Consider the following 20,191-nt stretch of genomic DNA (forward strand, 5'->3'; position numbering starts at 1 on the left):
AATTCATTTTTCTTTTCTTTTTTTTTTTTTTCATTAAAAAACAAACCAGCATTTAAAGGGTTACCGTTCTGAAAATGAATGAATGTTTGGTAATTATGATTAAAACTGACGCTGGTGAAAATGACAATAAAATCGACGTCCGTGAAAGTGGAAAAAATATATTAACATATAATATTTTTACGACAGTTTTTGGACATCGAGGTTTTTGTCCTCTGTGGAACTTTTTTTAATTAACGCACAAGGGTTAAGTGCAAAAAAAATAAATATTTCTTTGCAGCATTTTAATTGACTAATACTACTACAGAGCTCTTCTAGGCTTAGTTTATCGCCACTAACTACAATACAGACATTTATGAGAGAATCTGCCACAGCAACTATAGGTCTTATTTGCAGTTCGATCTCGCTAACTAAAAGACTTTTAATGCCTGGTATCAGTGAATCGACTCTTTTTGGGAAAGACCAAAAGCAGGGTGGAGACTTAATGACTTGACACACATCATTCGTTAAAACTACCGGGTCTCCGGCTTGATGCAGCTATTTCAAGCAAGGGATATGCAACTAAATATTAATTATCATTTACTTTACTTTTAAAATATCTGTTCCTATATTTTTCTGGCCTATAAATTTTTAAGTTCATCTAGTTGTAAATATCAGGGAAGCAAATCTGAAATTCTGATCTATCGTCAACATAAGAATTGGTCTTGCCGTTCCTATACTTTCGGAGGGGACAGTATACATTGTGTATTCTGTCTACGAAACACTATGCTTCAGCCCAAAACTGCAGAAAGCGCACGCTTCGTGCTATGAGTTGGGTTTTAAAGTGAGAAAATCTTCATCTGTTAGACTAATCGTTCATTAGTGACCATCGAAGCGACGGGATTTTTGGTTGTTATGACGAATTGAAATATTACTCGTATGAGAGCATAAATTTAACATGAGACCAATGGTGTAATCATCAGAGTTTCATATTTTAGAAGAGGTCATAGCATGCTGTAGGAAATCTGCTTGTTTCAAGCTGCCTGAGATATTGATTTGTCCACCCTGACTCTTCATCCTAAGGCTAGTTCACACTGCGTGACTTTCAGCGTGGGCAGGTCGCTGTGCCGTTCGGACTACACCACTTGCTGTTTTGTAATCAGGAGTCTTGACGTCGTCGTGATGTTCACGCTACAGGGCAGGGCGTCACACACTGTACGATCTGAGAAACCCCGGAAAGGATAAGACGAAGAAAGTGGGTTTGGGTGATAAAAGAATGGATTAGCACACGCGGGTAGCAGGGATTGTGTGCGCTACAGAGAGAGTTAGAGGTGAGTACAAAAGTTCTGCGGGTTCCCGTTCCTCACGGTGACTTCACCCCGTGCCTTGCTCTCTCATTGGCTGTAGCTCGTCGCCGCAATCACTGCCACTATCGAGACTTTTCACAACACAGGATGTGGAGTTGCCCGACAGCTACAGATATCTGTGTGGCGTCGCCGATGCCTCGGTGATGTGTCGGCGAGTAGATCACACACAACGCTCGACTGTCGATTGGCGAGCACTGATTGCTCGCCTAGTTGCCTCCGGTCGAAGGGTTTTTGTCTGCGAGCCTGGCGACTTGAAAATCGGGCTTAAACATTCCCGCCGCCGCCCCGTGTGTGTAGAGTTTGCATGTTCTCCTTGTGCTTCGGGGGTTTCCTCTGGGTACTCCGGTTTCCTCCCCTAGTCCAAAGACATGCCTTGCAGGCTGATTGGCGTTCCCAGCATGTCCCCCACCTCATGCCCCGAGTTCCCTCGGATAGGCTCCTCGCGACGCTGTGTAAGATAAGCGTTACGGAAAATGGATGGATGGATGTCCATATATCGTACAATAAGTTGGTAAAGTAATTATCATGACAGGCCTATTCTATTGAATCAGTGTCTTCATGGTTGTCCTCTGGGTTCTCCGGTTTCCTCCCACCTCAAAAAAAAAAAAAAACCCAGTATGTGCCAGTACTCTAAATCACCCTTAAACGTATTCCTGCCTAGTGCCCAGTGTTTTGGGAATTGTCTCCAGATTCTCCACAACCCAAACCAGGATAAAGCAGATTGCATACTGAAGATGAATGAATAAACCGATTTTCTTTTTACCTTTACCACAGAAAAATGGTTCTTGTGCTGTTTGTTTGTTTGTTTGTCTTAATTCTTATGTTTAAGTATGCATTCATTTTCTTTTCCAGCTGACTGAGAAGTAAGCTGCCCCAAGCCTGCCGTAAGGACTGTATGCTTGGAGGTGCGTGCTTCTTCACCGCTACTTCTCCAGCTTAAACACACCTTGACAGGATGTCGGTGAGAGAGCGACAGCGTCCATGGTCTGTGTACAGAGCTTCCACACTGGACATCTCCTCTGAGATGCTTGGCCTGGCACTGGCAGGTCAGACTCCTCTACAGTAATATATACTGAATATCAGCTAGAATAGTACACACTATTACGTCATACTCTCTCTGTAACGGTCAAGCTTTTGATAGTATTATATTTTGAAAGTGGTTATGTTACATCGGGCTGTAAACATACTTTTAAAAATGGCATTTTTGCGTTCAGTTATTTAAAAAATGTCCATCCCTTTTAGTATTTAGCGATCACGAGTGAATGAATGCTCCACAATATTCTGAGTAGCTCGTAATCTTTCGAAATGATCGCAGATTCGGGCCAAGACGTCATCACGACACGCATTCGGTCAAAGACGTCTTCAGTTCATGTGCGTCGAGCATGAGTAAAGCTAAATAGTCTCCTTTACCAACAAACATCACTGCAGGAAAAAAAGAAAAGCTGCTATTTTAAAATGTACGTAAATATTAAAGTGTATAAAGTGAACGATTTAACTGATGAAATTATAATGTCATGTCTTCATATGAAAAGTAACTTTTATTACTTATCTAAAAAAAAAAAAAAAAAAAAAAAAAACAACTATGCTATTATTCATTCTTTGTATGGTTGCCCTAAGGTTGTCTTAATCATGGCTACATAGTTTGATAATGATTTAATATTTAATATTTAATATTTCATAAGATGAAATATTATGAAAATAAACAATATTTACCCTTAGCCTATTTACCATTAGCTAGAATTCGCTGCCTAGCCAATTTATGTAGGCTACTGGAGTCTTGGCATTAACAAAGAAAGCAAGCTAAATTAGTTACCGTAATTATCGGACTATTGAGCGCACCTGAATATAAGCCGCGCCCTCTAACTTTAAAAAGAAAAAAAATTTTGTACGTATATAGGCCGCACTTGCCTATAAGCCGCAGGTGTCCACGTTGTAACGTGAGATATTTACACAGAAAGATGTTACACAGAAAGACTTTTTTTTAACTTTGAATTAAATACGTACCGTAAATGCTTTTTTTCCGAACAGTGCCTGTAACATGGCCGGTTAAAAAAATTAAAAATACAGTTTCCTACCAGGAAAAGTCTTTAATCGCTATCTTCATCTTCCTCCTGCGCACTAAAACCACTAAAGTCATCTTCTTCGGTGTCGGAATTGAACAGCCTCAGAATTACCGGTACTTCGTCACACACTTCGTGCCGCAGCTCTATTTCCTTCTTCGACAGAGAGATCGATCGCCTTTAACTTGAAAGCTGCATGCATTTCTTCATGTGTTTTCCATGATGAGGGGGTGCGCATGAAGCGCAAAATGACTGATCTGAAGAATTTAGTGTGAGTGCCTTTGATTTAATTCGAGCATTTTCATTGGTCCACTGTGACCTGTTCGGTAATTTCATCGGTCCGATGTGACGAGGCTAAATGTTTTGGCGCGGAGCTCGTTAGCCCCTAAAAATCCATAAATTAGCCGCGTCGTTGTTTAAGCCGCAGTGTTCGAAACGTGTGAAAAAAGTAGCGGCTCATAGTCCGGAAATTACGGTACTGATGTTGGCATATTTGCAGAACTTACGTCAGCATGCTTTCTCAAATTAGAAGGATTAGATTCATGCCTTCATAACTTCTAAGCAACTAAAGGCGTCTCTCACACTGGCTAACGTTAACGCGCAAAAGTCCACCCGTCTGCAGTTTGCTAAAGATCACGTGGACAAGCCAGAAGGCTGTTGGAAAAATGTTTTGTGGATGGATGAGATCAAAATAGAACGTTTTGGTTTAAATGAGAAGCGTTATGTTTGGAGAACGGAAAACACTACATTCCAGCATAAGAACCTTATCCCATGTGTGAAACACGGTGGTGGTAGTATCGTGGTTTGGGAATCATGCACCACTTTATGATGTTAAGTTATATTCAGAAGGCGACCACAGATGACGAACTGGCACGTTAATCGTTTTTTCTACCTTTGGATGTGAAAATGAAATGATTGGATGCAAAACCTAAACGTTTAGATGCTAAACGGAGCCCGTGCGATTTATAATATATATGTATAGCGTATTTTTGGTGGTCGAGATGAGAGAAGGTACGTTTTAGAATTGTATTGAGTACTTTGAAGGTCTTAAATAAGACTTTCTTTTTTATTCTTGGAAATTAAGTAAAGAGTACGAATATTCCATTTTAACAATACTCAAGTCAAGTATAATACTCTGTAATGACACAGTTTCTCAGGGGTTTTTTTTTTTGGCCTTCAGTCTTCTTAAACTATTACGTGCGCCATCACATCGTTAGCGCACACATGCAACACCTGACCAGCTAAAACTACAACCTGAATGAGGGACATTTGAATGAATTTTTGCCGTTGAATATGAAATATATGAATAGCGCACACACGGTCGCCTAAAAATACTGTTTCCTTGGCAGCCTCTTCCCAGTGGAACACCGAAGATATTTTTTGAAGTGTTTATTCTAAAAGCAAAAATTCACAATCCTCTTATTCTTCCTTTTAGGGAATAGTCAAGACCCAGACGAGCCTGTGTTGGAGTTCAGCCTCGGTCAGTACATGTATCATTTTATGAAATTGTACCTTCACTTACATCACAAAAGTCACACCCGTTCAGGTATTAGCTTACCCATGAGCCATTAGTGCTGGCCTCCGTCCCTCTGGCGTGTGTTGCTCGGATATCACCCTGATGTCTTAATGGAGACCCTAGTGCACAGAAGTGTTTTTAAACCTCAGTCTGTGTGAGGCTGTGCAGAAGGGAATATTGTAGGTGTGTGTGTGTGTGTATATAGGAGGTCAGTGGCAGTGCCTGGCTAAAAGCTTATGTTCTTGAAGCTTAAAGACTCTGCTCTGCTCTGTGTCTCTTCAGTCCAGTATGCAGTGAGGGGCCTTTCTTTGCAGCCATGTCTGTTTTGTATATACTGGATGCTTTATGGAAAAATCTCACCCTGTTGTGACCTTGGCTCGCGTGTGTGTGTGTGTGTGTGTGTGTGTAGCCTGCAGTGAGCTGACTACTCCGAGTTTGGACCGTAAACCCAACAGCTTTGTGGCTGTGAGCTGTACAACTCCACCTCAAGCCTTCTGGACCAAGCATGCACAGACGGAGATCATCGAGGTGGTTAAAGTGGTCTCAGCCAAATATTGGTGTAATCCCTAGATAACAGATTAGCATTTAAAGTTGTCACGTATACAGTCATAGTACGCAGTTTGCGATGCAAACCATAAATCTGATAACGTGCAAATGCAGAGTGTTATGCAATTTCTTATTTTAGATATGAACATGGAGGTAAATATATACTTTTGTATGGCCAAAAGTTGTGTGGGTGCCTGACCAGCACACCTACAGTGTAAAAAGTACCCAATTAAACAAATGAGACAAAAATATTCTACTTGGTGATTTATTTATTGAGGAAAATGATCCAATGTTACATACCTGTGAGTGGCAAAAGTATGTGAAACTTTTGTTTTCAGTGTCTGGCGCGACCCCCTTGTGCAGCAATAACTGCAACTAAATGTTTGCGGTAACTGCTGATCATCCTGCACATCAGCCTGGAGAGATTTTATCCCGTTCCTCAGTACAGAACGGCTTCAACTCTGGGATGTTGGTGGGTTTCATCACATGACCTTCTTGCTTCAGGTCCTTCCACAGCATTTCTACTGAATTAAGATCAGGACTTTGACTCGGCCGTTCCAAAACATTAACGTTATTCTTCTTTAATCATTCTTTGGTAGAACGACTTGTTTGCTTACGGTTGTTGTCTTGCTCCACTTTATCTTGAGATTCAGTTCATGGACAGATATCCTGATATTTTCCTTTACAATTTGCTGGTATAATTCATAATTCATCGTTCCATCGATGATGGAATTGTCCCGGCCCAGATGCAGCAAAACAGGCCCAAACCATGATACTACCACCAGCATGTTTCACACATGGGATAATGTTCTTATGCAGGAATGCAGTGTTTTCCTTTCTCCAAACATAACGCCTCTCATTTAAACTAAAAAGTTCTATTTTGGTCTCATCTGTCCACAAAACATTTTTCCAATGGCCTTCTGGCTTGTCCACGTGAGCTTAAGTAAAATGTATAAGGGCAGCAGTGTTCTTTTTAGAGAGCAGTGGTTTTCTCCTTGCAACCCTGCAATGCACACCATTGTCGTTCAGTGTTCTCCTGACGGTGGACTCATGAACATTAACATTAGCCAATGTGAGAGAGGCCTTTAGTTTAGTGGCATAGATGGCTCCTTTATGACCTCGCAGACTCTTGGAGTGATCTTTGTTGGGTGATCACTCCTGGGAAGGGTAACAACGGTCTTAAATTTGTACACAATCTGTTTGAATGTGGATTGGTGGAGTCCAAACTCTTCAGAGATAGTTTTGTAACCTTTTTCAGCCTGATGCTCATCTTTTTTTTTTTTTTTTGTGAGGTCTTCAGAAATCTCCTTTGTTCATGCCATGATACACTTCCACAAACATGTGCTGTGAAGATCAGACTTTAATAGATCCCTGTTCTTTAAATAAAACAGTGCGCTCACTCACACCCGATTGTCATCCCATTGATTGAAAACACCCGACTCTAATTTCACCTTCAAATGCACTGCTAATCCTGGAGGTTCACATACATTTGCCACTCACGGGTATGTAATACTGGATCATTTTCCTCAATAACTAAATGACCAGGTGTAAAATTTTGGTCTCAATTGTTTAACTGGCTTCTCTTTATCTACTTTTAGGAAAATCTGATGACGTTTCAGGTCATATTTATGCAGAAATCTAGAAAATCCTAAAGGGTTCACAAACTTTCAAGCACCACTGTAGGTGTGCTGGCCATATAGTGTGTATTTACCTCCATGCCCATGTCTAAAATAAGAAATGGCGTGACCTGAAAACACTCTGCGTTTGCACGTTATCGGATTTCAAGCACCACTGTATAAGAGGAATAAGACACTTCGGGACATGTTTTGAAAATCGTTAACGGTAGCTTTAATAACAGTAACTCCGCTTTGTGTCTACGGAGTTGCTTATATTTGTTGTACTATGTGATATCTTTAGCAAACATTACAAAAAAAAAAAATCTCCAATACAGAGGTTTTCATCAGGACGGCCGTCTGGACATACCGTAGCTATACGAAACGTATGAATTCAGCGAGAACATGAGGTTTATAAACCAGTGCTGATACGTGGTCCAGTCTTGTTGAGTCTGCTCGCTGTTTTTCAGGGCACGATGAATCCCGTCTTCTTAAGCAGTGTGGCCTTCTTCCAGGATTCCTTCATCAATCAGCAGACGCAGATCAAACTTTCTGTGTACGACGTGAAGGACCGCTCGCAAGGCACGGTGAGAAACTCACAAACACACACAAACATGGACAGCAGGTTTGTTTTTGGTTTTTTTAAGAGTTGGGCTTCCAACCACTTGTTTCAATCTGAAGTTCGAATTAGCACATAGCACATAGCACATAACAAATGGGGAGGGGGGAGGGGTCTATAAATATGTGTGAGAAGGAAAGGTTGGACTACTGGCCGTGCAGTGAATAGTGCACGCTGTGATGACTGCAGTGATCTACTGTGAGGTCTTATTTCAGCATCCTTTTTAGTGCAGCATTATTTTGTAGGGTTTTGGCCTAATGCCATTATAATAGGCAGAGCTGCAGAGACTACAGCCAGGCCAACACTGTCAGTAAACACTCCCGGGATGAGAAGAAACTGGCTGGCTGTCAAATATTTTAAGTATTTGCTAACTATCAGACACCTGTCAATCATCTGTTCACCAAGAGATACTCCAACACCATATCACCTTTGAGTCTCCTTCACCTTGTGTCCTGTTTCAGCTCAGGCTCTGTCGCTCTTCTTTTCTGTGTGTGACCTCTCTAGGCCTCTCATCGCTCGCTCTGTCTCTATCTCTCGCTCTGTCTCTATCTCTCGCTCGCTCTGTCTCTATCTCTCGCTCTCTCTGTCTCTATCTCTCTCTCTGTCTGTCTCTATCTCTCTCTCGCACTCTCTCTCTGTCTCTATCTCTATCTCTCTCTCTCTGTGTCTCTATCTCTCTCTCTGTCTCTATCTCTATCTCTCTCTCTCTGTGTCTCTCTCTCTCTCTGTCTCTATCTCTATCTCTCTCTCTCTGTGTCTCTCTCTCTCTCTGTCTCTATCTCTATCTCTCTCTCTCTGTGTCTCTATCTCTCTCTGTCTCTATCTCTATCTCTCTCTTTGTGTCTCTATCTCTCTCTGTCTCTATCTCTATCTCTCTCTCTCTGTGTCTCTATCTCTCTCTCTGTCTCTATCTCTATCTCTCTCTCTCTCTGTGTCTCTATCTCTCTCTCTGTCTCTATCTCTATCTCTCTCTCTCTATCTCTATCTCTCTCTCTCTCTCTGTCTCTATCTCTCTCTCTCTGTCTCTATCTCTATCTCTCTCTCTCTCTGTCTCTCTCTCGCTCTCTCTGTCTTTCGCTCGCTCTGTCTGTCTGTCTGTCTGTCTCTCTCTCTCTCTGTCTGTCTGTCTCTCTCTCTCTCTGTCTGTCTGTCTCTCTGTCTCTCTCTCTGTCTGTCTGTCTCTCTCTCTCTTTCTGTCTGTTTCTCTCTCTCTGTCTGTCTGTCTCTCTCTCTGTCTGTCTGTCTCTCTCTCTCTCTCTGTCTGTCTGTTTCTCTCTCTCTGTCTGTCTGTCTCTCTGTCTCTCTCTCTGTCTGTCTGTCTCTCTCTGTCCATCTGTCTGTCTCTCTTTCTCTATCTCTGTCTGTCTGTCTCTCTCTCTCGCGCGCTTTCTCTCTCTCTCTGTCTGTCTGTCTCTCTGTCTCTCTCTCTCGCGCTTTCTCTCTCTCTGTCTGTCTGTTTCTCTCTCTGTCTGTCTGTCTCTCTCTCTGTCTGTCTCTCTCTCTCTCTCTCTCTCTGTCCATCTGTCTGTCTCTCTTTCTCTATCTCTGTCTGTCTGTCTCTCTCTCACGCGCTTTCTCTCTCTCTCTGTCTGTCTGTCTCTCTCTCTTTCTCTCTCTCTCTCTGTCTGTCTGTTTTTTATTCTTTGATTATCCACTGCATAAGATAACAGTGTTTGGCAGTTCCCGGAATCATAAGGTGCCTAAGGCTGCGGTATGATGAAATATCACGTGTCTTTTATGATATACGAGTCCCGAGGCACCAGCACAAGTCCAACCCCACCAGCTCTGACCTTGAATTAATACTTTAGGCTTTTAAGGGTGACTCACAGCAGTGCAAGAACAACGCGTTTTTGAGTACTGTTTCTCCCTACTCATAGCGAAATGGTTGTCCCTCTGGAGGAACCCTTCAAGTTAAAACCTGACTGAGAAAGGGTTCCAAAGCGAAAAACGTTTTACAATTCAAATCAGCCCTTTTCTGAGCGTGTGTCAAAAATACAACATCATGAAAATGCATCAGACATGCTCTGTTTCCCTGTAGATGTATTTATTAGGCTCAGCGATGTTCACCGTGAAAGAACTTCTGCAGGACAAGAACTACACACTTCACATGCCACTCAGGTGCGACCCTTTTTAATACAGCTCTTCTTTTCATTTTAATGAATACTTCAGGAAGATCGTCAAGGTACTAATATAGGAAACAATACATATTCTATTTCCAACCGAAACCCTGTTATTTTTATGAGCAACTGCAATGAATACGATGAGTGAATGTTGTTATTTCATTATGCCTCAGTTCAGCGGAAAATGTGCGCGTGGGGGATATCAGAGTTACCGCCTGGCAACTGGAGGAGAAGCGGGAACAGCGGGCACCACTAACCCATCTACCAGACACCATTAATGGCAGGGTGAGACACACACACACACACACACACACACATCTGCTAGCATGAACCCATTCTTGTGTGTATATTAATTAGACTATTATCAATGCTTTGCCTTTGATACGAGCGAACGCACTATGTTCAACCCCCATACGCTGTACATAAACGTCAACGAGGAGCGTTTACTGTTTAGGTGAGAATGAAACTAGTAAGAGTGAGATGGTTATGTGTCTGGGAAAACCCTACACGCTTTCCTGAACTGAAATATGTTTCTCTTTCGCATGCACTGTATCCCGGTCACGAGAAGGTACGCTTTTAGAGGAATATAATCACCAGTAGTGAAGTTAACTGGAGTGAATTATTCCTCTTACACCACAGAGCAAGTTCGTTCCACTCATCGTGTACATTATACCAGCGATAAACAGTGGTTTCCTCGCCAGCTTCTTTTTTCCGTCTCTCTCGACGTGAATAAGACAAAATACGCCGCTTGTCACGTCCGCGAGAAACCACAAAGCCCCTCCATCCTGTGTCGGAAAACGTAAAAGTTACGGCTGTCTGTTAAGAACTGACACTGGCGATATACTCCAACATATAAAAATCGCGTACCATCCTACATATCAGTGAATGAGCGGTTACTATAGAAACCATAAAGTAAACAATAATCTAACGTGCTTTGAATTACAGCCGGTACGACTGTCAGAAAATCGAGATGGACAGTGCATCCACACCTTCAAGCCTGTCGGAATCGCGAATTTAACTATTTAATTATGCTTGATTTCTTTCTCCACAGACGGTCCTCGCTGTCGATGAGAGTCTGACGGAATCGATAGGAATCCGAGCCAAATATGCCTCTTTGAGTAAAGACACACTCCTGCGATCAGGTACGAGTTCGGGGTTTTTTTGTTTTTTTTAAATGAATATAAATTGTTTACAATTAAATGTTCTTCCGCGCTTGACTGGGGGGAAAAGGAATAATAACAACTCCAGTATAAGGATGTGTCAAAACATGCTGTTATCCTGATGATGAGTTTAGATTATAATTCTTGAGAGAGCTGACAGCTAATTGGAAGTGTCTGCTATGGAAGACGTACTGTAGAGGTGTATGGTCGTGCGATTTATTTTATACCATTAACTGTGAGCGGTGTCGGGTATTTATCGCTGGTGTGGCTCAAGTCTATCTGAGACTTTCAGTTGTTTGTACAATCAAAAACTGAGAGATGATTTGGACACGGGTCAGCAGTCTGAATTCTGCAGAATGTTTATTAATGGCATTAATGTTTGCAGCGTTATTTTCATCATATTTTTTTTTGCCAATAATCAGTTTAAATTGCAGTTATTTTAACTGAAGAGAGAGGTTATTTTGGAAAATGTTGGCAAATATTTAAAAAAAAAACCCCTTTATGCACGGCATAAATAACAGACAAAACAGAGAGGTTCATATGAAAGGCTATAAAATATTGACACCTATTTCTAGTCGGGCTTTAATTTCGCAAGCATGAAAAGGTTCCTTAACTTACAGTTGAGGTCATAAGTTTACATACCCCTTGCAGACTCTGCAAAATGTTCATATATTTTTTTTTTTAATTAAGAGGGATCATAAAAATGACATGTTGTTTATTTAGTGTTGCCCTGAATAAGCTATTTCACATAGCAGATGTTTACATAAAGTCCACAAGACACAATAATAACGGAATTTACCCAAACCAATCAGTTCAAAAGTTTACATACGCTCGATTCTTAATACTGCGTGTCGTTACCTGGACGATCAACGACTGTGTTTATGTTTTGTGAGAGTTGTTCACGAGTCCCTTGTTTGTCCTGAGCAGTTAAACTTCCCGCTGTTCTTCAGAAAAATCCTCCAGGTCCTGCACGTTCTTTGGTTTTCTAGTATCTTCTGTATATTTGAGTCCGTTGCAACAGTAGCTATATGATTTTGAGATCCATCTTTTCACACCGAGGACTCGTACACGACTATTACATAAGATGCACACATTCACTGATGCTCAAGAAGGCAACACGATACAATAAGAGCTGGGGGGTGTAAACTTTTGAACAGGTTGGTCGGTGTAAATTGTTATTTTGTTTAAAAAAAAAAGAGGAAAAAATCAGGAATAGGAGCCATACCTGATTCCACCTGTTTAATCAGATGTGCTTGGCTTTCAGTAGACTCAGGTGTGGCTTCTGCCTGGTTGGAATGAAAACCTGCACCCACACCGACCCTTTCCGGATACGATTGGACGCCCCTGTTTTAACCAACAGAATCGAGAGTTTGAGAGTGTCTAAAAGCAGACCTCCTCGCCTCATATTCTCAATTTCAGTCTTGAAGAATTCATTCAGGAATGAATACACAAACCCTCTCATTTACCTTCTCAGTGTTTGGGGGAACCATGTCCCGTATGTACCGCTTCCCCACCACTGACGGGAACCACTTACGCATTCTGGAGCAGATGGCAGAGAGTGTGCTGTCTCTCAACGTCCCACGACAGTTTGTCAAACTACTGCTGGAAGAAGACGCTGCCAGGTACACATGCATGCATGTTCTCATGCTGATGATCATTTATACGATGGAGTAATAATATTTAATCATGGACACTTCACCTTAATTTGCTTTACCAGACTTAAAAAATAAAGGGGTGTCCCATGGGTCCAGGATCATAGCACTAATGTACAGTAGGGTCCAAAAGTCTAAGGCCACTAGGGAAAATGCTTCTATTTCGCATTCATTTCTAATTTAATGCAACAGTTTTTAATGACAAATTATACTATTGACAACAACTTGAATGATAAGTAGAATCTCAGAGTTTCTTAGTATTTGGTACACCCCCCTTTTTTTTTTGCTTTAATGACAGGCTGCACTCGAGCTGGCATGGACTCCACAAGTTTGTGCAAAACCTTATGATCCATTTTTATGGAATTCAATTTGTCCCGGAAGGACTGAACGTAACGTTTCAAGAAACAAACAAATATACAACGAGAGAAGGAAAATACAAACTGGAAACGGTGAACTCCGTGGCAAAAAATGTAACACGGTCTTCAAATGAAACGCATTCTTTGTTAGCCGTTTTCTAAGCTTCATTTGCTCTAATCATGGTTTATGAACGTGCTGCCAGAGATTTCATTTACACTCCGCAAGTTTAAGTTCTCCATTCTGGTTCAAATCTCACCTGTGGGCGGGGCTTAACAGTGGTTTACTCTCAGTGACTGCGTTTACATGGACCGCAGTAATCTAGTTATTGACCTTACTCTGAGTAAGATAATAATGTGATTAAGGTGTTTACACGAGTCGCTTTTAGAATACTCCCATCATGTTCCCGTTTTACATGTTATAGAACATAATTAGATTAACAGCACACGTCATTACGTCACCGCGCCACGCCACGCCGTCCGACGTCCCTCCAGAATTTCACAACAATCACAAATCAACATACAGTTGGTCTTCGTTATGGGACCGTATACACTTTTGAGTGTTTTTATTTTAAATTTTTACGAACGCTTTAAGTGCGGTTAATTATTTGTCGTGCTGTACGTGCTAATAGACAACTGCTTGAAGCCGTGGGCTGCGTCCCAAACCGCATACTTACCTACTGTATAGTAGCCGAGATGCATGTATTCCACCTACTACAGGCCTATAGTAGGCGAGTATGCGGTTTGGGACGCAGCCGTACTCTCTTGTTCGCTGTAAAACGTTTGAGCACTGCCGTGTGTGATCGTGTCCTGTCGCAAAATGCAGTGAAAACTCTCACACGGCGTTAATAGTGTGATTAAGGTGTGTACATGTCTGTAATACACGTCCATAATACGACTAAAACAGCAATACTGCACACGTCTTAATTCGATTAGTGCTTACTTCGAGTATGACTTTAATCGGATTAAGGTCATTAAAAATTGCTGTTTACATGCTAGTTTCTTAATCAGACTATCGTCTTAATCGGGTTTATAGTGGATTATTATCGTCCATGTAAACGCACTGACTGACTCGTGAGATTGTGCAGCTGAGGAGGAAGATGATGACACTGATGACGTTGACTGCAATGTTCCGTGCCCTTCCTCAGTGCTCGTGGTGTGAGACTACCCAAACCTTAAATATTAATTATGAACTAATATACTGACTGAGTAAGTAATCTCCACAACAAAGTACAAACACTATAACTATACAGAGAACCGCATCCAGAACGCGCTCCATAATTCACTCACTAACCAATGAGAGTAAGTCGCTGTTAAGCCCCGCCCACACGTGAGGTTTGTGCCAGAATGGCGAACGTAAACTTGCCGAGCGTAAAGGAAAACTTTGAAAGCGTAAACAAAAACTCTTAGCAGCGCATTCATGAACCATGATTAGCGAAATGGAAGAATGCTGTTTATTTCAAGACCAGGTTACATTTGTGCCACTGTGTTCACTCTTTTCAGTTTCAGAGTGTTTATCTTCTCTCTCATTGTATACTTTTGTTCATTTCTTGAAAACTTACCTGAAATACTCTTGCCCCGATTTGAATTCCATACATTTTAGATCAAATCCGAGTGAACTTCAGTAGAAGAGACATGTGGGAAATCTGACCTCTTGTACAGAGCAGTTAACATGGTCAGTGTCACACATTTGCCTACATTTAAATACGAACCTAGAAACCGTGCAGAATCTTGAATATTAAATATTCAAGATATTGAACGTGTACTGTCTTAGTTTTAAATATTACACAATTCTCAAACCTTCTGTTTATTTGCAGTTTTATATGGGGGGGGAAAAAAATCCCAGATTGTCAACATGGTCCCAGACTTTTGGACCCCACTGTATATATTTATGTTTTTACAGACCATGATATATCTGAGAAAGGAAGAACGAATCCAAATAGTTCTACTCATTGGGATTTGTTTATCGAGAACAAAATGGACATAATGAGCAAGTTCTGTGAATGGACTCTTTTGTTTTGTATTCTTCTCAAATGATGCTGGATTTAAAGGACACCCTGAAGAGGGACTTGTTTCTCTGACCACTCAGTTTAAGGAAATTATTTATAAATGTGAATGGATTGCCCTTTTTTTTATTTTTTTTATTTATTTTTTTATTATTTTTTTTAACAGAGTTACTTGAATTTGCTCACACCGTGAACTAACCTAAGACGTTAATGTAGCATGTAGACACTGCTGATACTTTGTATAGAATGTGTAGATCATATTTAGTTCTGTGTCGTTTTATGTGGTTAGTGTGTTGTTTTATGTAGCACCCTGGTCCCGGAGGAACGGTGTTGTGTTTCACTGTGTACTGTACCAGTTGGTTCACTTGCTGGTTATGTCATTCTTTGGTAATCCTATGTTCCATACCACTTATCCTACAGGGTCGCAGGGAACCTAAAGCCTATCCCAAGGGCCTAGGGCACAAGGCAGGGTACAATCCATCGCAGAGCATAATCACATGCACATTCACACACCCATTCATACACTACGGACACTTTGTAAATGCCTACCATGCATGTCTTTGGACTGGGGGAGGAAACCGGAGTACCCGGAGGAGACCTGCAAACTCCGCACACACAGGCCACAGCGGCGGGAATCGAACCCCCAAGCCTGGAGGCGTGAGGCGAACGTGCTGACCACTTAAAAACCTAAAGTGCCTTTAAAAGAAGATTGCAAATCAATATTTACAAGTGATGGCATACATGTATGTATGTTGACCGTGGAAAAAAAAAAAAAGGTTTGATTGACGGTGGTGCCAGTGGGATTTATGCTGCGTTCATGGTGCCCTGTAAGTGGTAATTTTCAAGTTGTAATAACGTTATTTCCCAACCTCAGCATGTGGTGTGAATTGACGCATCTATGAAAGCGTGTCTTTTGTTTGCTCTGTCCAAGCACGTAGCGCTCATAAATAGCTACAGGACTGTAACCACTGATGCCGTTCGGTTAGAGTGACCTTCAAGCATTCGTGCAACATTTGAACTGAAATTGCAGCACAACAACAGCATCGAACAAAACAAGTAGCTTTAGCAACAAGCTAGCCAGCTGATGTTAGTGATAACTGTAATGTTGATGATTACCTTCTCAGTCAGTACTTAGATTAGTATTAGTACTTGGACTAGTATGGTCAGGGTTATAGATTTAACCAAGTAATAAAGCCAGTACTGCTTTAAACTAATATAGAAGCAGAGAAATGTGGGTGGCCATGTTGGTTTGAAGTCACTCCTGAAACACGGAAGGAACTGGTGTTTGAGAAGACCAGCCAAAGTTGACGGGTTGAAATTTCAAGTTGAGGGGGTGTTTACCAGGGGGATTACAAGTCACCTCGAACGCCGTATTAGCCCTCGTTTCATCTCTAGCGTGATGAGAGTGATGCAGCAGTGCTTTGGTCCTTCGTCCATCTCTCTCTGTCTCCTGTCTCATCTGTATACTCTGCCCAGACAGAGCAGCTTCCAAAACTTCAACTTTCACGCTAACGTCCATGCCCAGCGTCAACACTTTCCCGCTTGTCATCTCATAGCTGTATCTACGTACCTCTTACATGTAACTAAATCTAACCAGTCGAGTCAAGTCTCTGACGTAACTCATCACGACTTTGTCATATTGCATTCTGGGATGGCTGAATCCAATGTTTGGCGTGCAAACTTTCGATTTACCATTAATGTGAATCTCACTAGGGGCACGGTGGCTTAGTTTTCACTCGTACCTGCACTTTCCAGGGTTGGGGATATGACCGTCCGCCTTGTGTGCATGGAGTTCCTCTGGAGGTTTCCTCTGGGTACTCTGGTTTCCTCCTCCAGTCCAAAGACGTGTTGCATTTACAAATTATCCGCAAGTGTGTGAAGAGGTGTGTGATTGTGCCCTGCAATGGGTTGGTCCAGGGTGTCCCCCGCCTTGTGCCCAGAGTTTCCTGGGATAAGCTTCAGGCTCCCACGTGACCCTGTGTAGGATAAGCGGTACGGAAAATAGATGTATAGATGACATTCACTGAGTGATGAAAGAAGCTCTTGCTCTTTTGATTTAAGGGGCTAACAGAGCAACCTGACCTTTCACCTATTAAACACCGTTGTAGCTGCTCTAGCAGTGTGATATCAGTGTGGCATAAGAGTCAGCAACAGAATCACTAAGCTCACCCCAAGTATTTCACTATAAATATATTGAATGTGTTTTAAGGTAAAGGTTTCCTTTTAAAGTAAACGTCTAACACATGATTGTATGCGCACACTCATATAGTGTGTATATGTGATATACTGTGTGTGTGTGTGTGTGTGTGTGTGTGTGTGTCCACAGAGTATGTGAGCTGGAAGAGTTGGGGGAATTATCTCCATGTTGGGAGAATCTCAGGCGGCAGATCGTAACACAGTACCAGAGCGTTATTCTCACCTATCAGGAGACGCTGAAACACCTGCAGGACTACAAGGGTGTGTGGAGTTGCTGTAAACAGTGATGCAACATATTATTATGTACACAGTCAACTCCAAAATTATTGGCACCCCTGACAAAATATGTGCATTGAATGATATTTTAAGTTTAAACTTGTGCAGACACTTGCACTATCATTGAGAATGGAAGTTTGAATCTCTCTCTCTCTCACACACACACACACACACACACACACACACACACACACACACACACACACACACACACATATACACCAACACTACGAAACTGTTGGTGTCTGTGAGCTCATGTACGCGCAAGAGGGCAGATAACACTTTCCTATGTGTGTCCTAAAGTTTACAAAGGTTCTACAAAATGCTGGTTTCAAATTATTGGCACCCCTACAGTTGCCATCTGGTCAAGCCTTCCTTGGAGAGAATAACCGAACCCCTTCCTGTCATTTCTAACATGGTTGAAGATACTTGTAGAGGATCTTGGTCCACTGCAAAACGTTTTCAAACTTCTGTCTTTTTTTTTGGCTTGTACATGTGGTGTGGGATCTTTAGTTCCGTCTGTACAAATCTGAAGACCGAGACGCCCATTCCCAAACCGCTGCGAATATGTGCGGCAACCGGATATGACATCACATGCCAGTGTTAAAATATATCACCCGTTCCTGTATGCAGCAACACTACGATCCAGGCGACTTCTCTTGTGATTTTCGATTTCATATCCATTTAAAGCTGCGTTGCGTAAAACGGGATCGAATCGCCGCTTCCTAAATCTCGGACGAGCCGGTCTTCTATCGATCGCACGTCTTCACGTGATACGGATACGCAGGTCGGAGTTCACCAAACTTGCATTCGCACGTGTAGGAATGGAAGTCAGAGGAAATTTCACATCCTGAGAGTCGAGTGTGACCGCCGCTTAAGTACTTTCCCTATCTTTTGAGGGGTGCCTTTAATCTGGAGTTGGCTATGGAGTCTCAGTCTCATTTGCTCTCTCTCTCTCTCTCTCTCTCTCTCTCTCTCTTTCAGGCCCCTCATTCAAAGCAAGCAACCTCAAAGCTGACAGGAAGTTGGAGTTCATGTCCACTAACCTCCACATGCAGAGGATGAGAGTGCAGGACGACTCTGGGTTTGGTGAGACTCCGTCTCGCTCGCCTCTGCTCTCCTCCTCACTTATCCTTCATCCAGAGCCCTTTTATTAAAGTCTGTCCACTCGGCTGCCGTCCTGGCAACACTCCCAGGCAGTTCTTCCCAGTCGTATAAGACCAAGCTCCTGTCTATTTGAATGCAGAAGAACCCAGAATAGACAAAATGATGTTTCAATACGCAGATTCTCACCGAAATTCTCTATAGCTTTCAGTCCTGTTTATTTGGGTTTTGTTCACTTCTAGAGTTGAACTGAAAGAAACAGACAGAAGACAATTCAAATACACGGTGTCCCAAAAGTCTCCGTACGTCGGGGTGGGGGGACATTTTTTTTTTTAGCAAAATGTCTTCCGAAATTTTTCGTACTTAGTTTATGTTATATCTTTTTTTCCAGATAGCTTTTAAGAACGCCTTTGACAAAAGAAGAACGTATTGAAATCATTCTCACGGCTGGATCAGGACGCTTTAACAGGAAACATGCCGAGCACATCACACACCACGCTGCTGCCAGACTTATTAACAAATTCAAAAATGACTAGACGTGTCGTGGGCCAGCCGAGAAGCGGACGTCCACGACCGTCCACTGACGAAGGTACAGCTGATGTGGTGCTGGCAAACATAGTCCCTTATGGAAGACTTCTGGGACACCCTGTAGACACCCAAACTGCCAATACAACCATAGACAAAAAAAAATCTAAACTAAATAAAGTTTGAATTTCTTTTTTTTATTATTATTTTTCCCCCTCTCCCTTTTTCCCCCATCACTTAAGTGTCTGGTTTATTTGCACAATGAACTGTGGGAAGTGCTAATTAGTGTATTTGACACTAACACACACACACACACACACACACACACACACACACACACACACACACACACACAGAGTCATTTCTCTCTTTAGGCCTTAGTGCTAAAAGTGTCCACACTCAGGGGAAACGGTAGTAAATATCACCATATATTTCTGTTTGTTTTATACACACACACACACACACACACACACACACACACACACACACACACAGTCATATCCTGTCAAGATGCCAAGTTTTGAATTATGGCCTCTATCTCTGTTTCTCACACACAGATGTGCACACACACACACACACACACATACACACACACCCTTTTCCTTTTTAGGACGCAGCCCCCTGAAAACACTGACCTACATAGCACTAGCTTTCTGTTTCACTCCACTGGCTGATATATAATGTAGAACATAATCATGGTGTGTGTGTGTGTGTGTGTGTGTGTGTGTGTGTGTGTGTGTGTGTGTTTGAGTTAGTCAAATGTGATCTATCTACATTATGTAAGATTCTTTATCTTGTGTTTATTAAATGTGTTCTGATATGTGTTTGTGCTTGTGTATGATGTGTGTGTGTGTGTGTGTGTGTGTAGATCACACATATGATGTGGTGACAATCGGCGCTCCAGCAGCTCACTGTCAGGGCTTTAAGAACAGTGGCCTGCGGAAGCTCATCCAGAAATTCGAGGAGGCCAAGAAACAGTAAGTGACAGTGATCGAAGTCTGGCCTGGAATAGAAGAGCCGTGTGTGTGCGCGCGTGTGCGCGCGTGTGCGCGTGTGTGTGCGTGTGTGTGCGTGTGTGTGCGCACTTACGTGCATGCGTGTG

The 20,191-nt window shown here is 42.1% G+C and overlaps 1 protein-coding gene across 5 annotated transcripts in view; it reads left to right on the top strand.

Moving 5' to 3' along the window:
- inpp4ab (inositol polyphosphate-4-phosphatase type I Ab) overlaps positions 1-20,191 on the top strand; it is a 79,253-nt gene that overhangs the window by 26,073 nt on the left and 32,989 nt on the right. For all 5 annotated transcript variants that reach the window (XM_053684105.1, XM_053684106.1, XM_053684107.1 and 2 more), the window contains exons 2-12: positions 2,196-2,389; positions 4,839-4,883; positions 5,329-5,447; positions 7,549-7,665; positions 9,736-9,815; positions 9,991-10,102; positions 10,869-10,959; positions 12,452-12,599; positions 17,315-17,445; positions 18,445-18,549; positions 19,958-20,066. In XM_053684105.1, the coding sequence (XP_053540080.1) occupies positions 2,299-2,389; positions 4,839-4,883; positions 5,329-5,447; positions 7,549-7,665; positions 9,736-9,815; positions 9,991-10,102; positions 10,869-10,959; positions 12,452-12,599; positions 17,315-17,445; positions 18,445-18,549; positions 19,958-20,066 (1,148 nt within the window). In that variant the 5' untranslated portion in view covers positions 2,196-2,298. The remainder of the gene's footprint in view (positions 1-2,195; positions 2,390-4,838; positions 4,884-5,328; positions 5,448-7,548; positions 7,666-9,735; positions 9,816-9,990; positions 10,103-10,868; positions 10,960-12,451; positions 12,600-17,314; positions 17,446-18,444; positions 18,550-19,957; positions 20,067-20,191) is intronic.

The sequence above is a fragment of the Ictalurus punctatus genome, chromosome 12 (assembly GCF_001660625.3).
Source record: "Ictalurus punctatus breed USDA103 chromosome 12, Coco_2.0, whole genome shotgun sequence".
NCBI lineage: Eukaryota > Metazoa > Chordata > Actinopteri > Siluriformes > Ictaluridae > Ictalurus > Ictalurus punctatus.